The sequence below is a fragment of the Panthera leo genome, chromosome C1 (genome assembly GCF_018350215.1).
Source record: "Panthera leo isolate Ple1 chromosome C1, P.leo_Ple1_pat1.1, whole genome shotgun sequence".
Lineage (NCBI taxonomy): Eukaryota > Metazoa > Chordata > Mammalia > Carnivora > Felidae > Panthera > Panthera leo.
The window spans coordinates 148465376-148487912 of record NC_056686.1 but is presented as its reverse complement, the minus strand read 5'-3'; the positions used below and the strand labels follow the sequence as shown (position 1 = coordinate 148487912).

The following is a 22537-nucleotide window of genomic DNA, read 5'->3' as shown; positions in this document are numbered from 1 at the left end:
AAAACTTTTTAATTTTAATGAAATCAAATTTATCTATTTTTTATCACTTGTGCATATCTAGAAGACTTTGCCTGCCCTATGGTCATAAAGACACACGCCAATGTTTTATTCTAAGAGTTTTATAGTTTTAGCTCTTACCTTTAGGTCTATGATCTATTTTGAGTTCATTTTGTATATGATGAAAGGAAAAGGTCAAATATATATTAGATTGACATAAATGTGCACAATTGTGTATGGCTTAGGTCCGGAGAAGAGATTTCTGTCACTAGTTTTATAATATATTAATTTTTTAAATGAAATGATTATACTAATTTTCATTGCAATTAAACATATATACAGTAAAAATGAATATTTCGTTAAAAATAGTAAGCATAAAGTTATTGCAGGATGGTGAAATTATAAGTAAATTTTAATTTTTATGTTTCTAATTTGTAATTTCCAAATTAAAAATAAGCATAATTTACTGTTATAGTCAGAAAATATTTAAATATTTATCTCTTTATGTATAAAGAGATATACATAATTATATAACTTTTTAGAAAGCAGGTAAAGAAGAAAGAAAATTAGTTGAGTTTGAAATATTAACCTCATAACTCTAACTCAAATTGTGATTTAATCTCTAATTGTAGAAAAACTGTTTCTTCTCTAGATAATTCTCTTCTGTGGTCTGATAAGACCATGCTGTCATACACAAATTGGAGAGGAGGAAGACCAGATATAAAAAATGGCAATTTTTTTGCTGGCTTGAGTACTGATGGCTTCTGGGATATTCAAACCTTCAATGCTATTGAAGAAATATTTTACTATAACCAGAACAGCATTCTTGCTTGTAAAATTGAAATGGGTAAGTATGCTAATGTAGAATTTTCACTCCATAAGGCTAATTAGCTCCGCAAGTGGGAATCATGCAACTATATTTTTTGAGTGCCTCCTCTATTTTCAGTCCTGTGAGAGGTACTGTGGAAGTTACACAGGAAGGAAAAGATACAGTTCCTGGTGTCATGGTCTTGATCTCAAGGAGTAAAATGTAGTTGGGGAGACAGCATGAAATTCTTTATCATTGCTTCATGTAGGTTACTTTTAGGTGATTTGGTACTGACTTAAATTTGTTGGAAAGTCAAAAGGGATCAATGAAAACAAATAATGACAACAAAATGCTTTGAGAAGAAAGTAAAACTTGGTTGGGTCTTGAAGAATGGAGAAGATTTTTATAAATAAGAAAGTGTGTTTGGGTAGAGTTTTGACATTCTAGGCTGAAAATAAATTTCTCTTAAATTTGCCTAACTCCTTAAATAAATCTATTTTAAAATGCATATCAGTTTAAAATTTTTCACAGCTTAAAAACTGTTTTAAGACCTCTGCTAACATCCAGGCTGACCTTTTCCCTTCATAGTACCACAGAATAACTTTCTGGAACACCATTTCCATCAACAATCTCCAGGGATTCCCTACTACCAATTACTTTGGGTCCATGTAAGCTTTTAAGACTTTCTAGAAACACTGTCTATCCTAAAATTCTAGGCTTTCTTCCAACCTTGATTTTTTCCCCCCATTCTTGGCTCAATAAGGCTCTTTTTCTGTGAGGCTGATGTCTTAATTGTCCCATGTATAGTGTATGCTTATCCTCATTTGCACCTTTACTTATGGTTTTTTATTGACAAGAAGTCTTCCACCTTTGTTTTACTTCTTTAACAAACTTTTTATTTTAGAATGATTTTATGTTTATAAAAAAAGTTACAGAGACAGTACAGAGAGTTCCCATATATATCATAACCAGTATCCCCTATTGTTGACACCTTGTGTTGGTATGGTACAATTGTCACCACTAAGAAACCCAATATGATGGATTACTTATTCACTAAAGTCTATACGTTATTTAGATTTTTAACATTTTTACTTAATATCCCTTTTCTAGTCAGGATTCTATACAGGATACCATGCTAATATAGTCATCTCGTCTCCTTAGGTTTCTCTTGGCTGTAAAAGCTTCTTAGACTTTTCTTGCTTTTAATGACCTTGACAGTTTTGAGGAGCACTTTTTTGGTCATGTATTTTTTTGGTCACGTTTTTTGTGGAATGTGTCTCCCTTCAGGTTGGCTGATGTTTTTCTCATGATTAAACTAGAGTTGTGGGCTTGAGGTTTAGGAAAAACCACAGAATTAAAGTGTCATTTTCATCACATCATATGAAGGGTATATGCTATCAACACGACTTCCCACTGTTGATTTTAACCTTGATCACCTGGCTCTAGGTGTTTGTCAGCTTTCTCCACTGCAAAGTTATTCTTTTCCCCATTTCCATGCTGTACTCTTTTTAAGGAAGTCAGTATATTTAGTACATATTTACAGGCTGAAGAGTTATTCTCCACCTTCCTGAGAAGGGTGTATGTATGTAAATTATTTGGAATTCTACCACGCAAGAGATTTTTCTGTTCTCTCCCATTTTAAAATTTATTCAGTTATTTATATCAGTATCAGCTCATGGTATATATTTTATACTTTGGGTTATAATACAATATACTACATTATTTAATTTTTTTTTAATTTTTTTTTTTAACGTTTATTTATTTTTGGGACAGAGAGAGACAGAGCATGAACGGGGGAGGGGCAGAGAGAGAGGGAGACACAGAATCAGAAGCAGACTCTAGGCTCTGAGCCATCAGCCCAGAGCCCGACGCGGGGCTCGAACTCACGAACCGTGAGATCGTGACCTGAGCTGAAGTCGGTGCTCAACCGACTGAGCCACCCAGGCGCCCCCTACATTATTTAATATTTTATTAAAATTGTTCTAGTTTGGGCCATTGGGAGCTCTTTCACTTGGCTCCTGTGCCTCTTTCAAGTACCCTTATCACTGTGCTTTTGTTATTGTTGTTACTGTTGTCATTTTGTTACTGTTATGTTATTCTTCATTTGCTTTTAGCTTTCTGATTACTTTATTTCTTTTTGGTCCTAATTCACCTCACCTAAACTCTGGAAACCTAATTTGATAAGCAGGCTTTCTGACTCTCTTAACTCAGATGAGTCTCTCCTTCTCTACTCAGTCACACATATTAGAGTAGATAATTGTTTTGCCTGAATTTCAAGTATTGTTGTTTAATGTCTGCAATTAATATGTAAGTTCCTTAAATGAAAAACAATGTTTATATCTTTTTTTTAATCCACCAGGCAACTATACTATTTAAGAACCTATTATATGTGTTGTGGCAATACGAAAAATAAAGTATGCATTTTACCTCCCTTGTTAATAAGAAAAATCCAGTTTTATTTAACTTTAGAAATGGTTGCATGTCCAGTCTTACCCAAAATATGTATTTTAAATAATTTAAATTTAATCACTAATACTCTTAATTTAAATATTATAGTTGACTACAAGGAAGAATATAATGCTACTCTGCCACTGTTTATTCCATATGAAGATGGTATTTATAATGTTATTCAAAAAAAGGTAACATGGTATGAAGCATTGAACATGTGTTCTCAAAGTGGAGGTTATTTGGCAAGTGTTCATGACCAAAATGGCCAGCTCTTTCTGGAAGATATCGTAAAACGTGATGGATTTCCACTATGGGTTGGGCTCTCAAGTCACGATGTAAGTCTTGTCTTGTTTTCCAGAAATTTTCCAAATGTGTTAGAAGGTTGGAAATTTGAGCATAAGATATTAATTCAGAGTATAACATCAGAGTAAGTCCTGGGACTCAATTTGCATAGCATAGTGCTTTCTTATCTTTTTACAACAGAAACTAAATAGAAAATTGTATTTGTGGAATGTAGTAGAGCAAATGGCCTGGACTGCAGCCGCCCTAGACACTGCCAGGCCATCCTAAGGGCCCAGTAGATTAATATCTCAACAACACCTCTCTGTTACCTAGATGGGGCAGACTAATTGCAAAGCTGAGAAAAAAGAATAGCACCGAATCAGAAAAACCCGAGTTCTGGTATTAGTGGTAGGTCTTCCATTTATGTTTGGTGATCATGAGCAGGTCATTTAATCTTTGGAAGTTAATTTCTTCATTGGTAAAACTGGGGTGATAATATTTTCCTTAATATAGGATTATAGTGGGATTAACACAAAAATTTATATAAGATGTCAAATAAAATTCTTAATATTAGGACTAACTAATATGTGTATTTTCTTCTCACTTTCACCCTACAAATGAGCACTATTTGAGATAATGTTTTGGTAGTAAATACATCTTTTGTGCCACTATTTGAATCCTATTAATTAGTATATTCATGTACCTATAATAATGTCCAGTTCCTGCCCGCCCCCCCAAGAAATAGGCTACTATAGAGATTAGAATTGAAAACCTAATTTAAATAATCTTTAGAACAAAGTGGAGAAAATTTTAAAAAGCATGACAAATTAGGTTTATAGAATAAAGGAAAAATCAAAAGTAATCTTCCCATATGAGTTTCTTGGGAAGTATTTTCCTCTTCCAAACCCCTGCTGCTTGATGGCTTCTGTAATATAAAACATGTAGCCAGAGACACAAACCACAGAACTATAAAACATAAAAAACAATATTCAGAGTAATATGAAGGTTGCTAATATAAATCTGTAATTGTGACAAATGGAAGCCATTTGCACATCATTTAATTTCAAGTATTATATAAACTCATCCTTAAAAAAAATAAATAAATAAATCTAGGGACAGAGTATAGTAACTGTCTATAAATTTAAAGTCCTACTTAAATTGCACCAGAGTAAATGTCTCAAATCAATGCATCAAAAGTAAATCCCTGATTTTACAAATAGGTCCAGACCTATAACAATTGTAAGCAAATAATTAACAATCCATTCCAATATTTCTTAAAGTATATACATTCTTCTTACTGTTCTTTTTGAACATTCTTTTGTCTGGATTCAGGTTTTCTGTATTATTTTTTTTTAATTAAAAGCAATTCTTATGCTAAAAATGTGCTAAGCTTTTTTATCTCTATTATTCTTAAAACAGGGAAGTGAATCAAGTTTTGAATGGTCTGATGGCAGTACATTTGACTACATCCCATGGAAAGATAAAAAATCTGCTGGAAATTGTGTTGTCTTGGATCCAAAAGGAATTTGGACACATGAAAAATGCAAGTCTGTTAGGGATGGTGCTATTTGTTATAAACCTACAAAATGTAAGACTTGATTTTGAATAACTATATTAATTAAAATATGACATTTTGTCTTGTGCACATGACTAAATACTCAAAGGAATTTTTTGTAGGTTTTAAATAATGTTTATTCACACATCCTACAAAAATAAATTTGATACTTTGTGAAGAGAGATGAACATGATATACCCATTTAGGGTATGTACCCAAAGACTTTCAGTTCCTCTATCACCAGGTACATACTACTCTAGAATTTGTGAATTTTGGTTTCACTTAGCAATGTTCCTCAAAGGCTGACACTGCTTTTAAAAAAGAATTTGGGGTGCTTGGGCAGCTCAGTCAGTTAAGCATCTGACTTCGGCTCAGGTCATGATCTCACAGTTCATGAGTTCAAAACCCCGTGTCGGGTTCTGTGCTGACAGCTCAGAGCCTGGAGCCTGCTTTGAATTCTGTGACTCCCTCTCTCTCTGTTCTTCCTCTGCTTATGCTGTCTCTCTCTCAAAAATAAATATAAATAAATAAAAACAGTAAAAAAGGGTTCAAAAGCACATAAATTTGGGAAATACTTCAGGTCTGATTTATCATATTGACGGCTCTGATAGTTTCTGTAGTAAAGACAGCAGTTTAACTTTGTGTAACTCAGCATTTTCCAAACTTACATGATTCTTAAAATCTAAGGAAAGAGCCCCTTCCACCAGGGTTGGGCTCATCCTGACAGGCGGAGCCTTAATGAAGAACAGAAGAGCTAAGATGCCCCCCCGCCCACCCCGGAGCTGCAGGGCCTGCTGGACAAGCCAAGAGATGGTGGCGGTGGTGGTCTCTGAAGCCTCTGGCTCTCAGCGCTTGCCATGCTTCTGTTCCAAAGAATATTCTAGAGAAGATCCAACATTTGGAATTAAACAGATTCAGGCAGAAGAAAATGTGAAAACCTCATCTAGGGAAGCAAGTGAATACAAGAAAGGGAGAATGATATCAAGAATGAGAAATAAATGGATGATCAAAACCTGACATCCCAGGTGTTAGGTACAGAAAATGAATGTAATGTTTTAGAAAAACAATGAGGATACATGAGAAAATGGAAAGGACATCTGTGTTAGCTAAACAGACTTTATAGGATCAAGTTGAATGACATGAACAAACAAATTCAGTGCCATACTGGGTTGAATAGTGTCCCGCCCCCCCCATATTCACATCCACCCAGAGTCTTAGAATGCAACCTTATTTAGAAATAGCCTTTGCATGGGGCACCTGGGTGGCTCAGTCGGTTAAGTGTCAACTTTGGATCATGTCATGATCTCACACAGTTCGTGAGTTTGAGCCCCGTGTCAGGTTCTGTGCTGACAGCTCGGAGCCTGGAGCCTGCTTCAGATTCTGTGCTTTCCTCTCCCTCTCTCTCTCTCTCTCTCTCTCTGCTCCTCCCCTGCTCACACTCGTCTCTCTCAAGAATAAATAAACACTAAAAAAATTTATTAAAAAAATAAATTAAAAAATCGATTCAAGGGGCACCTGGGTGGCTCAGTCGGTTGAGCGTCCGACTTCAGCTCAGGTCATGATCTCACAGTCTATGAGTTTGAGCCCCGCGTCAGGCTCTGTGCTGACAGCTCAGAGCTTGGAGCCTGCTTCAGATTCTGTGTCTCCCTCTCTCTCTGCCTGGCTCACGCTGTGTCTCTTTCTCTCTCAAAAATAAATAAACGTTAAAAAAATTAAAAAAAAAAAAAGAAATAGCCTTTGCAGATGTAATTAGTTAAGATGAGGTAATGCTTGATAAGGATGGGCCCTAAATCCAATGACTGGTGCCCTTATAAGAGGAGAGAAGCAGACAGACCGAGAAGGCCATTTGATGATGGAAGCAGAAATTGCAGTGATGCAGCTACAAGCTAAGGATTGCCAGCAACCACCAGAAGCTGGGAGTTCTGACTCTCCCTCAGAGCCTCCAGAAAGTACCAACCCTGCTGACACTCACTTTTAGACTAGACTCCAGAACTGCGAGAGAAGAAATTTCTGTTGTTTTAAACCACCAAGTTTGTGGTAATTTATTATGGCAGCCCTGGGAAACTAATACAAGAGCAAACATTAAAAACTGAATCTTCAAAAAACAAAAAAGGAAAATAACAAGTGTTGGCAAGGATGTGGAGAAATTGGAGCCCTAGTACACTGCTTGTGGGAATAAAACATTGTGTGTAGCCACTGTGGAAAATGGTATGGAGATTTCTCAAAATTTTTAAATAAAATTACCATAGGATCCAGCAGTTCCACTTCTGGGTATATTCTCAAGAGAAATGAAAACAGGGACTGGAACAGATATTTGTACAACCCTGTTCACAAGCGTCATTATTCACAATGGCCAAAAGGTGGAAGCAGCCCAAATTGTCCATTGACAGATGAATGCATAAGCAAAATGTGGTATATACATTCTGTGGAATATTAATCAGCATTTAAAAAGCAGGAAATTCTAACACATAATACAACATGCATGGATGAATCTTGAGGATATGATTCCAAGTGAAATAAGTCAGACACAAAAGGACAAATGCCATATGACTTGAATTGTATGAGGTACCTGGAGTTGTCAAATTCATGGATTCAGAAAGTGCAATGGTGGTTTCTGGGGGCAGACAGGAATGGGGAGTTATTATTTAATGGGTACAGAAGCCATACTTAGACTTTTTGTTTGAGACAGATTTTGCTGTGCAGATACACTGCACTGTGTAAACAAATTACCAAATTTTCACTTGTAGATGTGATTTTTAAAAGTAGTTCTTTACATGGCAAGGTAAAACTCGTTATATATTACCAAGATAAAAAGAATTCAAGGAAAGAGTTTTAATTGTTTCAAAGTAGTTACAGGCCTACTCAGCCAGCCTGTCTTTGCTTCTTTTCTTATTCTGTCTCTCCAATTGTTTTTACATTAAGCTAATTACATCTTAGAAAGCTAAATAGTTTCTTCTATTTTCTAAGTTAAAAATGGTATTCCAAAAAAGCTAATTAGAATGTGTATTCTTAGGGGTGCCTGGATGGCTCAGTCTGTTGAGTGTCCGACTTCAGCTCAGGTCATGATCCCAAGGTTCATGAGTTCGAGCCCTGCATCAGGCTAGCTGCTGTCAACGTGGAGCCTGCTTTGGGCTCTCTGCCCCTATTCTGCTTGTGCTCTCTCTCAAAAATAAATAAACACTTAAAACAATGTATACTGTTAGAGTATGAGCTGTAGCTTTCTCTGGTGTGTGTATTGAGTTGAATGCTTTCTTACTCACAGGCACCACAGTTTCAAACAGGGTTTAGTGAGATTTTTAAAGCCAATCATTTTGTCTGTGCATGTTTACAGTCATGTCTAACATTTTTATAGCTAAAGAGGTGTCTTCTCATACATACTCATCAAGATGTCCAGCAGTGAAAGGGAACGGATCACAGTGGATCCAGTACAGGGACCACTGTTACGCGTCCAACCAGGCATTGCACAGTTTCTTGGAAGCTGAACTGTTTTGTTCAAAACTTGGTGAGTTAAAGTCTGTTGATTTTCTTGGACTCAATAATTTAATCATTGGAATTTTTCCCAAGGATGTAATGATTATATTTTTGAAAATATTTTTAGAACACTCAATATCTATAATGGCATTTTATAACCGAATTGCCCAGTGGTGGGGAAATAGATAAGTATTTTATGATGTATGAGTTAAGTGGAACATTGGAATAGCCATTAAAAGTGACCAATGTAAGAATAAGTACATGGAAAATAAAAGTAAGTGGGAAGAAGTAGAATAAAAAATTGCTATGTGAATTATTATGTGAAAATAAGGACAAATGAAATGGTTTTAAATATAGTTAGATATGCTTAGATGAAGGGATTAAAGGCAATTTTTTTTGAAGTTGGTTAAGTACTAAATACAAATTACAGATTTTCCCACTACTTAGTTATAAATAAGTAAGCTTATCACTGACCAGGGTAACAAAATCAAGGAAGCATGGGTTGTTCATCCATCCTGCAATAGAAATGGCCCATATCCTCTGAACATCATAAGGAACAGGACTTTTTGTCTTCAAATTTAACTATTTTAGAAAGAACAGCAATAATTGGATCTCTCCCATAATAAATTTACTCTATAGTCAAACTGTGAAATGACTTCTGGGGAGACCACCGAGAGTATTTCAAAGACCTGCATCCTTGGGTAGCAGTTTAGCCAGACTGGTGGCATATCTCTCATTTATTTTGCTAACTGTTGTGGAGTCATTTGCCTAATTTAAAAATCTCCTTGTTACTGCTTGACTACATGATGGAAACTTTTGTGTGGGAACTCCTGTGTGGTGTATGTGTACACACACACACACACACACACACACACACACACACACACATACGATGGGAACTATTGTGAACTATGTATGTGTTCGGAAAGTGAGACGCCTCTTGCTCCTACAGGAGAAAATAGGAAGGGTTACTGTCATTGTAGTGTGGGAGTTAAGTACTTAAGCCTTGGAGGCAGACAGGTCTAAGTTTTAAATCCTACTCCCATACTTACTACCTGAGTGATACTATAGATGTTACATAATTGCTTCTCTTTTCTCACCTGAACAGTGAGAATGAAAATAGTACTTATTTCAAAGGTTGCGTTGTTGTAAGAATGAATGAAATGAGATAATATATGCAAATGTAGCACCGTGCCCTGCAAATAGTGAGCAAATTATTCTTATTATTAGAAAATATTGAGATTGTCTCTCTAAATTTATAACTGGCTAGCTGTAAAAACCTGAATGATTAATCTCCTTGAGGCTCAATTTCCTCATCTGTAAAATAGTGATATCTTCCCTACAGGATTTTGTAATATTAAACAAGCATGTGCACACTGTGGTCTTCTATAAAGGAGTAAAGACTTGCCTTTGCCATTCTCCCAGTATCACCACCACGAAAGAAATGCTTTAGTTCAAGTGTAGATAGCCTTGTCACTGTTGGAGAGTATTTGATTCTACTTAGGATTTATTTCCAAGTCTAGTTATTATTTTATTTTTATCCCTTGCTTGATGATGGTGATAATACTATTTTCTCTGTGGGTTTAGGGCAATTTATCAAACTTCAAGAGTATTCAATTCCATACTATATTTGGGAACATATAATGGGCATAACCAAGTTCATTTATGTATAAAATAATATTAAAGGAAATGCTAATGCTCCTCAATATCCCAAACCTGTTTGCTTTTATTTTCATTTTAATAGAAGCGAATTTAAAGCTGAGCTATTATATGGAGAGTATGCTGATATGTCTTTTTACAATCACATACCCCACTTCTTCTAACTAGCTGTTCATATACAAAGGTCTCATTGGTAGGCAGTTCCAAGGTCAAATAATATTATCAGGTAAACATTTTAAAGAAATATAACATTTCTCTAAATAAAGGTTCAATCTAGAAATATGTCTAACTTTTTTTGGGATCTATTAATGCTATTCTTTTAAAAATATGGCACAAATATCAGATTTAAAAAGTATTCTCTGTGTAAAGCTTGAATTTCTCAATGATCTTTATCAAGATTGATTTTTTTTCTCAAATGGCTGTTTGAAAATAAGCCATTTCCCTAGTTTGCATAAAGCTCATTAGTTTAGGATTTGTTTTCCGTCAACAGATCATTCTGCAACTATTGTTACCATAGAGGATGAAGATGAGAATAAATTTGTGAGCAGACTGATGAGGGAAAATAATAACATTACCATGAGAGTTTGGCTCGGATTATCTCAACATTCTACTGGTAAGTGACATATTTGTGTGGACAGTGTGCAAAGAGAGTTCCAATTTGTCCTAAATACCAAGTCAACCTTGCTAAAGAATGTCAAGTGGTGGTTAATTCAAATGCTTCTTATTGATGAATAAGCTAGGTCTGCTGGCTGTTTTGGACATTTATAAAATCCTAATGAATATTCAAGTGACTTATTAGTACCGATGGAAAATACTAATGAAATAGAAAGTCAGATTAAATCAACTGGGATGTTCTAGATGCTTAAGGTACTTGGATCAATAGCATATTTTTTCTCCTACAATGATATTTGTGCCCCCCATGTCCCACAAAGAACCCATGACTTACTTTCCTTAGAGTTCTAGTGTCTATCAGTCATATTTTTATAGCTTATAACTCTGTTATTCAGAAAGTTCTCTTCTTATTGTTCTCTTCCATCTTGAAATATTTTTACCATAGAGAATAATTAATTCTTTTAAAAAAATTTTAATATTGGGGCGCCTGGGTGGCTCAGTCAGTTAAGCGTCTGACTCTCGGTTTTGGCTCAGATCATGATCTCACGGTATCGCATTAGGCTCTGCACTGACAGTGCAGAACCTGCTTAGTATTCTCTCTCTCCCTCTTTCTGTCCCTTCCCTACTCACACTGCCTCTGTAATTTTTTTTTAAGTTTATTTATTTGTTGAGAGACAGAGAGACAGAGAGACAGAGCACAAGCAGGGGAGGGACAGAGAGAGAGGGAGACACAGAATCTGAAGCAGGCTCCAGGCTCTTAGCTGTCAGCATAGAGCCAGAGGTGGGCTCGAACTCACTAACAGGAACTGTGGGATCATGACCCCAGCCGAAGTTGGACGCTTAACCTACTGAGCCACCCAGGCACCCCAAGAGAATAATTAATCCTTAATGATGATTTTGTCTTTCAAACCAGCTTAGTAAAATTGCACAGAATTAAAAAAGATTTGTGGAAGAATTTCTCAAGGAATAATGGATTAATCCAAGCAGTAATGGGTAAAAAAGATTTTAGTGAATTTGAAATGGATAAAGAATGAAGAGTACAAATTCAATAGAAGAATAGGAAGTGTGTTTCACATTTTATGCAAAGTTGAATTCTAAATAATTGAAATACATGTGAATTCCAAAATATTAAGCACTTGTCAAAATGAATGGATTCAAAGTTGGCCATCTAAATGAGTTCTAAATTGTGTTTACACTATCACCACAAGGTGGTGCTACCTCAGCTGGAAAATAAAAATGGAGTCCTGGTGGGGAAACCCTCCTGGACCCTCTAGACCCTTCTTCCCCAGCACATCTTTAATGATACGAGTTTTTTAGTAGGAGGTGAGGTTGCTGATGGAGATGCAGGTCTTTAGAAATCTATCCCTTCCACAATGAATGTGCAAGCATTCTACTTTTTAATCAAAACACCACATTTTATATCAGTGCTAATAGAACTTTCCGCAAAGATGGAAATGTTCTATATCTGTGCTGTGTAACAGAGTAGTCACTAGCCATATATGGCTATGGAGCACTTGAAATGTGACAAGTGCAACTGAAGGACTGATTTTTTTTAAATATTTTCATTTTTAATAAGTTTCATTTTCAACAGTGGCATAGCATAGTTCTATGTAAATGAGTTATACGAGCCACATGCCTTTCTACCTTAGAAATTTAGAGACAATAAACTTAATTTCTTTCTTTAGATCAGTCTTGGAATTGGTTGGATGGATCAAAAGTGACATTTGTCAAATGGGCAAATAAAATTAAGAGTGGTGATGGAAAATGTAGCATTTTGTTAGCTTCAAATGAAACTTGGATAAAGGTTGAATGTTCACATGGCTATGGAAGGGTTGTCTGCAAAGCTCCTCTGGGTAAGTATGGAACCTGCCCTTAAGGAATATTTTTGCAGAACAGGTCAGGAAGTAAATGTACAACTCAATTATGTGCAATGTTTTGCACTTGCCTCCTGAAGTCCTTATTTAGTCCTTAAAGGATAACCAAAAAAATTGCTTAAGCTACACAGATGCTTTCCCTCAGAAAAATGTATTGTAAGAGATAATAAATACCAAGATGTCTAAGACTCCCAGGTGAAACCACAAACAGCCTAAACTTTGTGTAATTATTTCCTAAGAAAAATAGAAGCTGCCAGAATATTAGGGAGCTCATTTCTTTGAATATGTTCTTAAGATATATTTGATTCTGTTGGTCAGATATGTAAAAGGTCAAAGGTCTAATTCTGTAGTTAGCTTGCTTCCTTTCTCCTCATTCCCATAAAACTCATGATTAGCTTAGCAACAGTGCAAAACTGGATTTAATTACTTAAAATTTCCTGGAAGAAACATCTGTAGAAAGTCATAATTTAAACTTAGGTTTCATCCTGAATTGATGCGTAGAATAACCAGAAAAAATCTTACCTTAATTTCATTTCTAGAGAAAGGAGCTCTAAGTTTTTCATGGCAACATCTTTAAAGATTTAGCATAAAAGCGTCCTTTTGGTGAATAAATATTGAAGATAAATCGCCAATACTAAGTGATTGGTATCTATATATTCATGCATTGATTCAGCAAATATTTGGAGTGTCTACTGTATGCTGGGTTTTGTGTGCTGGGTATGGGGATGGCTACACTAGATTAGGTTATCAGGGAAGATGTCTAAGAGTAGGAGACACTGAAGCTGAGATTTGAAAGGCCAGCCAAACAAAGATCAGGGGAAAAGGCACGCCAGGGAGAGGTACCAGATGGAGCAAAAAGCCTCAAGCAGAACAAGCTTGACGAGTGCTCAAGGAAGAGCAGAAAGGTAGGCGTGTACCAGCCACCTAGGGCTCTGGAAGCCAGGCTGAAGAGTTCAGGTTCTATGCTGAGTGAAATGGAAAACAACTGGAAGATTATGGGGGGAGCCCAGGAGCAGGGTTAGGGTGATGTAAGCCGAGAGTTCTGATTTGGCATTTTGAACTGTCCATATGGAGATGAGATATTCATATGGAATGTCTAGCATGCAGTTGGACATATGAAAGAGAAGGGAGGTCAGCTTAGAGATGATGTTTAAAAGAAGGGGACAGAATGAGTCCATCTGTGCAGCCTGTAGAGAAGGGGCCTGGAAGAGCATTTGAAATTGAATAGCTAGTAGCTAAATGAAGTCATCCTAAAGTCGTAAATTTGCTTTAAAGCAAATAACACTTTATTTGGCACTGGGTGAGTCAAACACAAAAATTTACAACTTACAGCAATTTGCTATCAAAGTAAGGTAATATACTGGGAGTAATGTTCTCAGAAAGGATGATGAGGAGGGAAAGTGAGAATAATGACAATGCTCTAAGTTCTTTAAAAGAAAATTGCTAAAACAATGAATAGGATTTGAATGAAAAGGAAAACGGTTAAATCTGTAAAGAAAATACTTGAGTGTTTGATGATGACTTTGAATTCTGTGTTAATGCTATGAAACAATCAAGTACTTATTGTGTCTAATTCATACAGAGTTTACAATGTGACACACAGCCTAATGTATTAGATCAATAATGATCGCTTTTATATTCTCTCCTCCAATGTCAAACCTTTCCCTATTCTAGGCTCTGATTACCGAGGAATAACTATCACATTCGCTGTGCTAAGTGTCTTAGCTCTCATCAGTGCACTGATTTGGTTCCTCTTCCAAAGGAACCGTTTGCACTGGGCAGTCTTCTCTTCAGTTCGATATGAACAAGGAATGAATGAAGATGAGATTATGCTTCCCACTTTCCATGAGTAAATTCTTCTAAAAGTTTGTTAATTTGCACTAACGTGTTAAGGAAAATGAGCCTTCTCAGATTTTCCCAGTGTCAGTATTTACTCTGTTCTAAAGTAGAAGTCATTAGTACTTTTTCAGTTGTTTAATTGCAGTCCTAGTATCCACAGTGAATTATCCACGAAATGCCATGTTTAAAACTTTACTTAATAGAATGGAAAAGAACCAAAGCTGGGACTAAAGTCCAAGTTATTTGTAGGGTAATAAATTTCATGTGCATTTTCTCTGTAAGAATGTAGTTAGTAACTAGGATATGTATATTTTAATGGTATTTTAACTTAAAATTGGCATGTTAATAAGTCACAAGTCTACCTTTTTGCTTTTAAAAATATCCAGCCTAGGGGTGCTTGGCTGGCTCAGTCAGTAAAGCATGCAACTCTTGATCTCAGGGTTGTGAGTTCAAGCCCCACATTGGGTATGGAGCCTACTAAAAAAAAAAAAAAAAAAATCTAGCCTAATGCAAAATTTGTACCTCAAGGTAAAAACATAACTGTAAATAATATCAACATTGTTTTAAAGTAGTCATTTGTAGCATTTAGGAGAAATTATTAATGAGATATGCTTACTTTTTTATACAGCAAAATAATGCTCTTGACAAGATGCTTCTTATACTATTCCAAACATATTTCATACTAAAATTGATTAAATGCAAATATTTTGTTTTGTCATACTTATTCATAAGATGATGGCTTTTAAAGAAGATTTAATACTTAACATTTTTCTAAAGTATACAGGAACATTGTTTTTAGACTGATTTAGGTATACTGTAGCAGTGTGGTTTTTGTCTTTTCTTATGTACAATATTTAACTCTTTCCCTCTTAAAGGGAATCAGCTAAGGATACAAGTTCTTGAAAATTTTGCAATTTTTATGCTTTATGTGACATGTCAAATTTTGACTAAGAAGTTTGTGTTACTTTAATGCCTTTTTCTGTGAGCTAAAGAGAAAAGGTGTCTATGTATACAAGAAATTGTGTATCTTGCATTTGTGAAACTGAAAATTTTATAATGAAACTCTAAACTTTGTGATTACTACTATTTTAAGTGATGAATAATTAAGGAAACACTGGTGGTTATCACTTTAAGTTTACCACCTAGAATATATTTTGAATGATAGTTTCCACTGAACATGGTGAATGTTTTATTCAGTGTTTATATTTATACTTTAGAATATTTTTGTATAATATCCATAGATTTATTTTAAAATTTTAGAGTGTTTGTACTATGATAAACTTATAAATAATTTTCAAAAGACAGTTTTAGTATAGTCTAAAGTATAGTATGGTTGTCCTGAAATATCTTTTACTGAATTTGTTAGACTAGGTCCTCTTACCCTGTGATCTGTACAATTTTAGTTGTTAAAGACTTTCTTCAAAGAACTAAACCAACTTGATGTGAAAACACAGCTATGTATAGTAGCGATGCTATAATAAACTTGTTTCATTTTTTTAGTGAAAGTGTTGTTGATCCTTGTTGAAAAAATGTATCTCAAAAACATCTCTAGATTGGGTTTTATTATGTGAGGCATGTAGTATAAGAAAAGGTAAATATACAGCTGTTGTAATGTGAGGTATCCTTAAGATTTTGTGTACATTTTTTAAAGAATAAATATCATCCTGTATCTCTGAATGTTTGACTTGAGTCTCTTTTTCAGATGCCATTGACTCAGCAGTTCTCAGCAAGTCTTTTAACTATTAGATCAGCAGAAATTCCATCTACGATCCACTCTTACTTCTCATAGTGCTCCCTCAGGAGATTCTCCCCTACCTCCCAGCCCAAGGCATTCATCAGCCACTTCTAAATCAGTAGATTACATATCAAGTTCCAGGCTCATATTTCTAACTCCCACTGGATAATCTACATGAAAGTCCTTCTCAGCATGACCACAACTGCCCATATGGTGTTCACTTCCTCATTTGACCAGTTGCAGATGGATCAATAGAAATGAAGACAGCCTTTTCCAGTCTTCCCTAGCTAATCCAACCCTCACATGTGGTCTGACAAAATTGATCTCTTGAAACCGGGTACCTAAAAAAGTAAGTAGATGCACCTAATGATCAGGTACAGGGGACAAATGTGGAAGTGATACCATTGATCATCCTCTTTTTCGTCCTTTCTCCCCACACACAGCATGTTCCCCTCCCCGATCCTGGGGCAGGATGTTGCCATTATCTGGCAGTTGTCTTCTGCAAATGACTACCATAATGTTGGTAACCCCAAATCCTCAAGCCACTGCTAAATTTATGCTATGGAAAGAGATTCACATTCCTTTATCTTAGGTTCATTTAATCCTAAAGCCCTCTTGGGGAAGTGAAGACTTAATTGTTATTAGTTCAATAATTTTATCTTGTTTAAGAAAACAAATTTTAGCTAGATGTCAAAGACTTATTTTGACTAGACCTCATCATCCATACAAAGTCACCTCTAATTCCCTGCATGTTCTAAATTAAAATGTTCTTACAATTATCTACATTTCAGCAAATTTAGTATATGTGTATTTCTCTTTTTTTTCCAAGCTAAATTAATCAGAAGCAGAAGTTTAGAAATTTTTTTTCCATTTCCCCTAAGTTTTCGTATATTCTCGTTCAATCAATATGAAAACACTACAGTCCTTTTTCCCCAAGCTAGAAATACAGAATTCATCCTCCAATCATCTCTTTCTCATCCCCCTAATTCAACAATTCAGTCAGTTTTATCTCAGGCTTCTCACAGAGTGGCTGTTTCCATTATCAGCTCTTTCAATTCAGGCCTTTATAATTTTTTTTTTTCTCCCCGGATTGTTTGCACCAGGCTCTTCACTGGTCTTCCTCATCAACCTTTCCTCTTCATCCCATTTTCCCCACTCCTGAGCCTACAGGAGCTGAAATACAGAGGAGGACTCCCTCTGTGTTTTGGTCTAAAATTATCTAGGCCTCCTACCTATCTCAGGCCAAAAGGGATCTCAGCAATGCCCAGCCCAGGGACCTTCCCCAGGAACCTTATGTGGACTGACAGTTTGGGAAGCCCTAGGGGGTAAGTTCACTGGCCAAGTTCACCCTTTCAATGCAATGTAACATCAAGTCAATCCAAACCCAGTTCCTCTTTCTATGGGCTTAGACCTGCCCTTCTCCATCTTCCCCAAGATCTTCTCCCAGGACTCCATCTCTCTTCCAATTGCTAAGCAATAGAGAAACAAAGTCAGATAAAACTGGACTCCAGAAATTAGCAAAACACTGGTGATCTAAGCCAGTGGAAATGTAGCAGAGTGGAGGCAGAATCCAGAGTGAGCTGCAAAGTGGAAGGGAAATTAGAAAATGGGGGACGTGAGATTCTGAAAAGTATGGTGGAAAAGGAAAGAAGAGGGAGAAGGTGGGTTGAAGAAGGTTTTTTTTCCAAAGAGGGAGGGAAAGAGGTTCACAGATCAGAAACTGAGAGGAACAAAGCAAAACAAATCGAAAGATCCACAAAGAGTGGTCAGAGAGAAATTAATGATGCAGGGAAGAAAGACGGAGTCATAGAAGAAAATCTTGGGATGGAGAAGGGCAGGTCGAAGCCCACAGAAAAAGGAACCGGGTTTGGATGGGACAGAGAAGACTGCCATCCTCTCTGAGGCCACACAAGGAAGACCTGTGTGGAAGAGAAAGGGAGAGCAGGAAAGTATTTGAAAATTTTTGTCTAGACCTGATGGCCCCCCTTTCTCTATGGAGTAGAAGGCAAGATCTTCTACTGAGAAACATGAGTAGCAAATTGGGTCTCAGTTTGAAGAGTGTTAATAAAACATTTTGCAATACCCGATTAGAGGAATGGGGGAGGACAATGACCAAGACAAATAAAAGGATCATAGAAAAGGCATACAGGACCCAGATAAAATTAAAAGCCATACATTTGTACTGATGACAACCAGGAAAATTGATCGATTTCCTCTACCTGTCCTCAGTTACTTCACTGAAGTTGAGGAACAGGAGCCTGTGAAGAAGAAAGAAGAGGACCCATCCTCAAAAAATTAAAAATAGGATTACCAGAGGCACCTGGCTGGCTCAGTCAGTAGAGCATGAGACTCTTGATCTTGTGGCCACGAGTTCAAGCCCCACATTGGGTGTAGAGCTTACTTTAAAAAGAAAGAAAGAAAGAAAGAAAGAAAGAAAGAAAGAAAGAAAGAAAGAAAGAAAAGAAAAGAAAAAATATATATATAATTATCATATGATCCAGCAATCCCACTTCTGGGTGTATAGTCAAAGGAAATGAGAACAAGATCTTGAGGGGATATCTGTACTCCCCTGTTCACTGCAGGATTATTTACAATAGCCAAGACATAGAAGGAACCTAGTTATTTGTCAATAAATGAATGGATAAAATAAATTATGTATAGATACCTGTATCACACATACACACATAGTGGAATATTATTTAACCACGAGAAAGAAGGAAACTGCCATTTGTGACAACATGGATAAAACTTGAGGACATTATGCTGAGTGAAATAAGTCAGCATCACAAGCAAAAAAAATATTTTTTTTTCTTAAGAAAAATATGTATAATTATATATGGCAATGGATGTTAAGTAAACTTACTATGGTGATCATTTCATGACATATACAAATATAGAATCATTATGTTATACACCTGAAATTAATATAATGTTATATGTCAATTTATATCTCAATACAAAAACAAAAAAGTAAGACAGAAAGACAAATGCTGTATGATGTCACTTATATATGAAATAAAAAATAGCTGAACTCATAGAAACAGAGCAGAGTTGTGGTTACCAGGGGCTTGAGGGTAGAAGAAATGGGGAGATGTTGGACAAAGGACAAAAACTTCTAGTTATAAGATAAGTTCAGAAGGTCTAATGTACAGCATAGTGATTACAGCTACTAATACTGTATTATATATTTAAGGTTCTTAGTGTCTTTTAATGACCTGATAGTTCATTTCTTTTTAGTGCTGAATAATATTCCATTGTATTAATGTACCACAGTTTGTTCATCACCTATTGGAAGACATCTTGGTTGCTTTCAGGTTTTGGCAATTGTGAATAAAGCTGCTATAAACATACGTATGCAACTTTTTGTGTGTGTGCAAGTTTTCAACTTGTTCAGGAAAATACCAAGAAGCACAATTGTTGCATTGTATGGTAAGGATGGATATAAATAGTTCTGTTAAGAAGCTGCGAAACCGTCTTCCGAGTGGTTGCACCATTTTGTATTCCCACCAGCAACGATTCAGAGTTCCTCTTGCTCCTCATCTTCTTCAACAGTTGTTGTCAGTGTTTTGGATTTTAGCCATTCTAATAGGTGTATGGTGGTATCTCATTTTTATTTTAATTTGCAATTCTTTAGTGACCTATGATGTCGAGTGCTTTCGTATGCTTTTTACCATCTGAAAATCTTTGGTGAAATGTCTACTCAGATCATTGGTACACTTGTAAATTGAGTTGTTTGTGTTTTTATTGTTGAATTTAGACTTGACTTTAAAGCAGTGTTTCACTGAAGACACGAGGCTATGTCTGGGGTTTAAACAAACAGTCTTACTTGGCTCTTGTTTGTGCTTTGTGTTATCTGGTTCTAGATGCCTCGCCAGTCAGTTCATAGCTGCTTAGATTATACTTACAGCAAGCACAGTTTTTTTGTTTTTGTTTTTTTCCTTTAAAAAGAGAAATTTATTGTCTCACAGTTCTCGAGGCTAGAAGTTTGAGATCAAGGTATGGGCAGCGTTCGTTCCTTTCAGGGGCTGTGCAAATATAGTTTAAAGTCCTCAATCCCTGAAGCTGATAACAGATGAAAGTTGTCTGAGAGACACAGTCCACTGGGAGGAGCCTTTGAAAAGGTTTCTGACCACTAGATCCAAAGGAGGAATCTGGCAGACACTTGGACCGAGTGTTCAAAATTAGCATCACCAGTGATAAGACATACTGACATGGTGTCTCTCCTGGGCAGGACACATCATTTCTGTGGTACTCTCGCCAAAGAAACAAAAACATAACCTGAATCCTGTTCTTCCAACTTCCTTCCAGAGGATACATGAGACACACCAAAACTGAAGGACATTCTACAAAATGGCCAGTACTCTTCAAACGAGATGGGGGAAAGACAAACAATGACAGAGGAACTGTCCCACATTAAAGGAGACTAAGGAGAGAAGACATCTCAATGCAATGTATCATGCTGGACTGGATTTTAGAACAGAAAAGGACACACACACATACACACATACGCGCGCAGAACAACAACAAAAAAGACCGTTAGAGGGACAATTGGCGAAAGGTGATAAAAGCTGAAGGTTAGTTAATAGCATTATACCAGTTTTAATTTCCCGGCTTCGACCATTTTACTGGAGTTATACACGTTGTTAACATTTAGAGAAGCTGGCTGAAGGGTTACGGAAATTCTTCGGACTCTTGCAACATTTTTGAGAGTCCGAAATTATTCCAGTTCAAAGGACAAGTTCCAAATACAACAGAGACTTCGCAGAGGCGGCGCACGGGCGGGCTCTCGCGGCCGGGTCAGCCCCCGGCGGGCCCCCTTCCGCCCCCTTGGCCTTTCTCCCCCGCCCCCTGAGACCGGCCGCGTGGGCGGGATTCGCCGCGCCCCGCACTTCCGAGGAGCGCAGCTGGGCGCCCGCACGCGCCGTCATGCCCCGGGCCGCGCTGCCGGCTCTCCTGCTCCCGCTGCTGGGCCTCGCCGCCGCCGCCGTCGCTGGTGAGCTGCCCCTTGCCGCGTCCCCTCCTCCTCCCGGCAGCCAAACCCCGGGCGGTAGCCCTCACCCCCGGCACGGTGGTGTAGCTCCAGCCGCTGGCCGCCCGAGGGTGGCCCGGAGGCGCGGCCTCCCGACCGGGCGTCTAGCCCTACCCTGCTCTGCGCGCCCACCCCGGGCGCCCTCCTGCCTGCTCCCCTGCTCCGGGGCCCTGCGTCCGGTCACCTCCCGGCCCCCGCCCGGCGCCCCCTGGTGCAGCGGGTTCCGAGAGCGCGCCCCAGGGAAAGGCCCGTCGAAGACCCGAGCTTGCCCTTTCTCGCCCACCGTGCGCACAGCCTCGGCGCAGACCCCACTATCGGGGAGGGGTTCCCAAACGGGGGTGCTGTCTGATGGCAGAGCAGAGGGACTTAGAGCCGCACGCCTGGGGAGCTTCAGGGCCATTTGGGGCCGAAATGAGAAGCGGGGAAGTCAGCTGCGGAGATTTCCCCTCTGCGCATTGCGGACGGAGGGTGGAGGCGGGAGGAAGCAGGCCCTCACGTGCTCGCCGCCTTGTTTGTCCCGCCGCTTGGTGTTCAAGTTGTTGAAACAGGAAAACAGTTCAGCCAGCTAACCCCTGGATCGCTGTGGGACGTGAACAGGCTAAGCTCAGATTCGTCTTACGTCGTGTGATTTTAAAAAGTCTTTAAGTCTGCTCTGCTGTTGTGCAAGGGTCATCTGTAAAAATCACACGTGATTAGTCAGTCATTGCCAAAATGACTACGGAGGAAAATAGACAATTCCGTTGAATATGTGGGGTGTTTGTTTGTTTACAAGCTTTTAGTTTACAAGTTTTTTATACAAGCATGTCAAAAAAATTGAATGGGGGGGGGAAGACTTCCATCCAGAAACACTATTGATTAAACAGTTCCAGGAATTAAAGAGCAAAATAAACAAGAACCAAGGGAATACTTGTGTGGGTTTAAATAAAATGCTTATGCAAGTGGGTTTTTTTTTTTTTTGGTTTTGTGTTTTGTTTTTTGTTTTTGTTTTTGGGGTTTTTCCCCCTGAATTTCTCTCCCATTTTGTAAGTTCTTCCTGGAAGCCTGCTGACAGAAATAGTTGAACGGATCTCAGTGTTGGAGGCAGCTAGAGTAAGCAGCTCAGAATCAAAGCTCCTTTCCTGAGAGCCCTTGTAGATCAGCATTTAGGACTAGTTATGCCATCTGCTGCCTTTGGAGGGGCAGAAACAAGATGTGCCGATTTTCATACTTCACACTGAGCCTATTTTTT

The 22537-nt window shown here is 37.6% G+C and overlaps 1 protein-coding gene across 4 annotated transcripts in view; it reads left to right on the top strand.

Annotated features, from left to right (window-relative positions):
* Positions 1 to 22537, top strand: part of LOC122226167 (lymphocyte antigen 75) — a 133379-nt gene that overhangs the window by 83781 nt on the left and 27061 nt on the right. For 3 of the 4 annotated variants that reach the window (XM_042948928.1, XM_042948925.1, XM_042948926.1), the window contains 7 exons: positions 650 to 844; positions 3362 to 3588; positions 4955 to 5123; positions 8443 to 8592; positions 10711 to 10833; positions 12518 to 12685; positions 14381 to 14983. In XM_042948928.1, the coding sequence (XP_042804862.1) occupies positions 650 to 844; positions 3362 to 3588; positions 4955 to 5123; positions 8443 to 8592; positions 10711 to 10833; positions 12518 to 12685; positions 14381 to 14559 (1211 nt within the window). In that variant the 3' untranslated portion in view covers positions 14560 to 14983. Of the gene's footprint in view, positions 1 to 649; positions 845 to 3361; positions 3589 to 4954; positions 5124 to 8442; positions 8593 to 10710; positions 10834 to 12517; positions 12686 to 14380; positions 14984 to 22537 lie in introns of those variants that run through there. The other variant, XM_042948929.1, reaches the window with a different exon arrangement.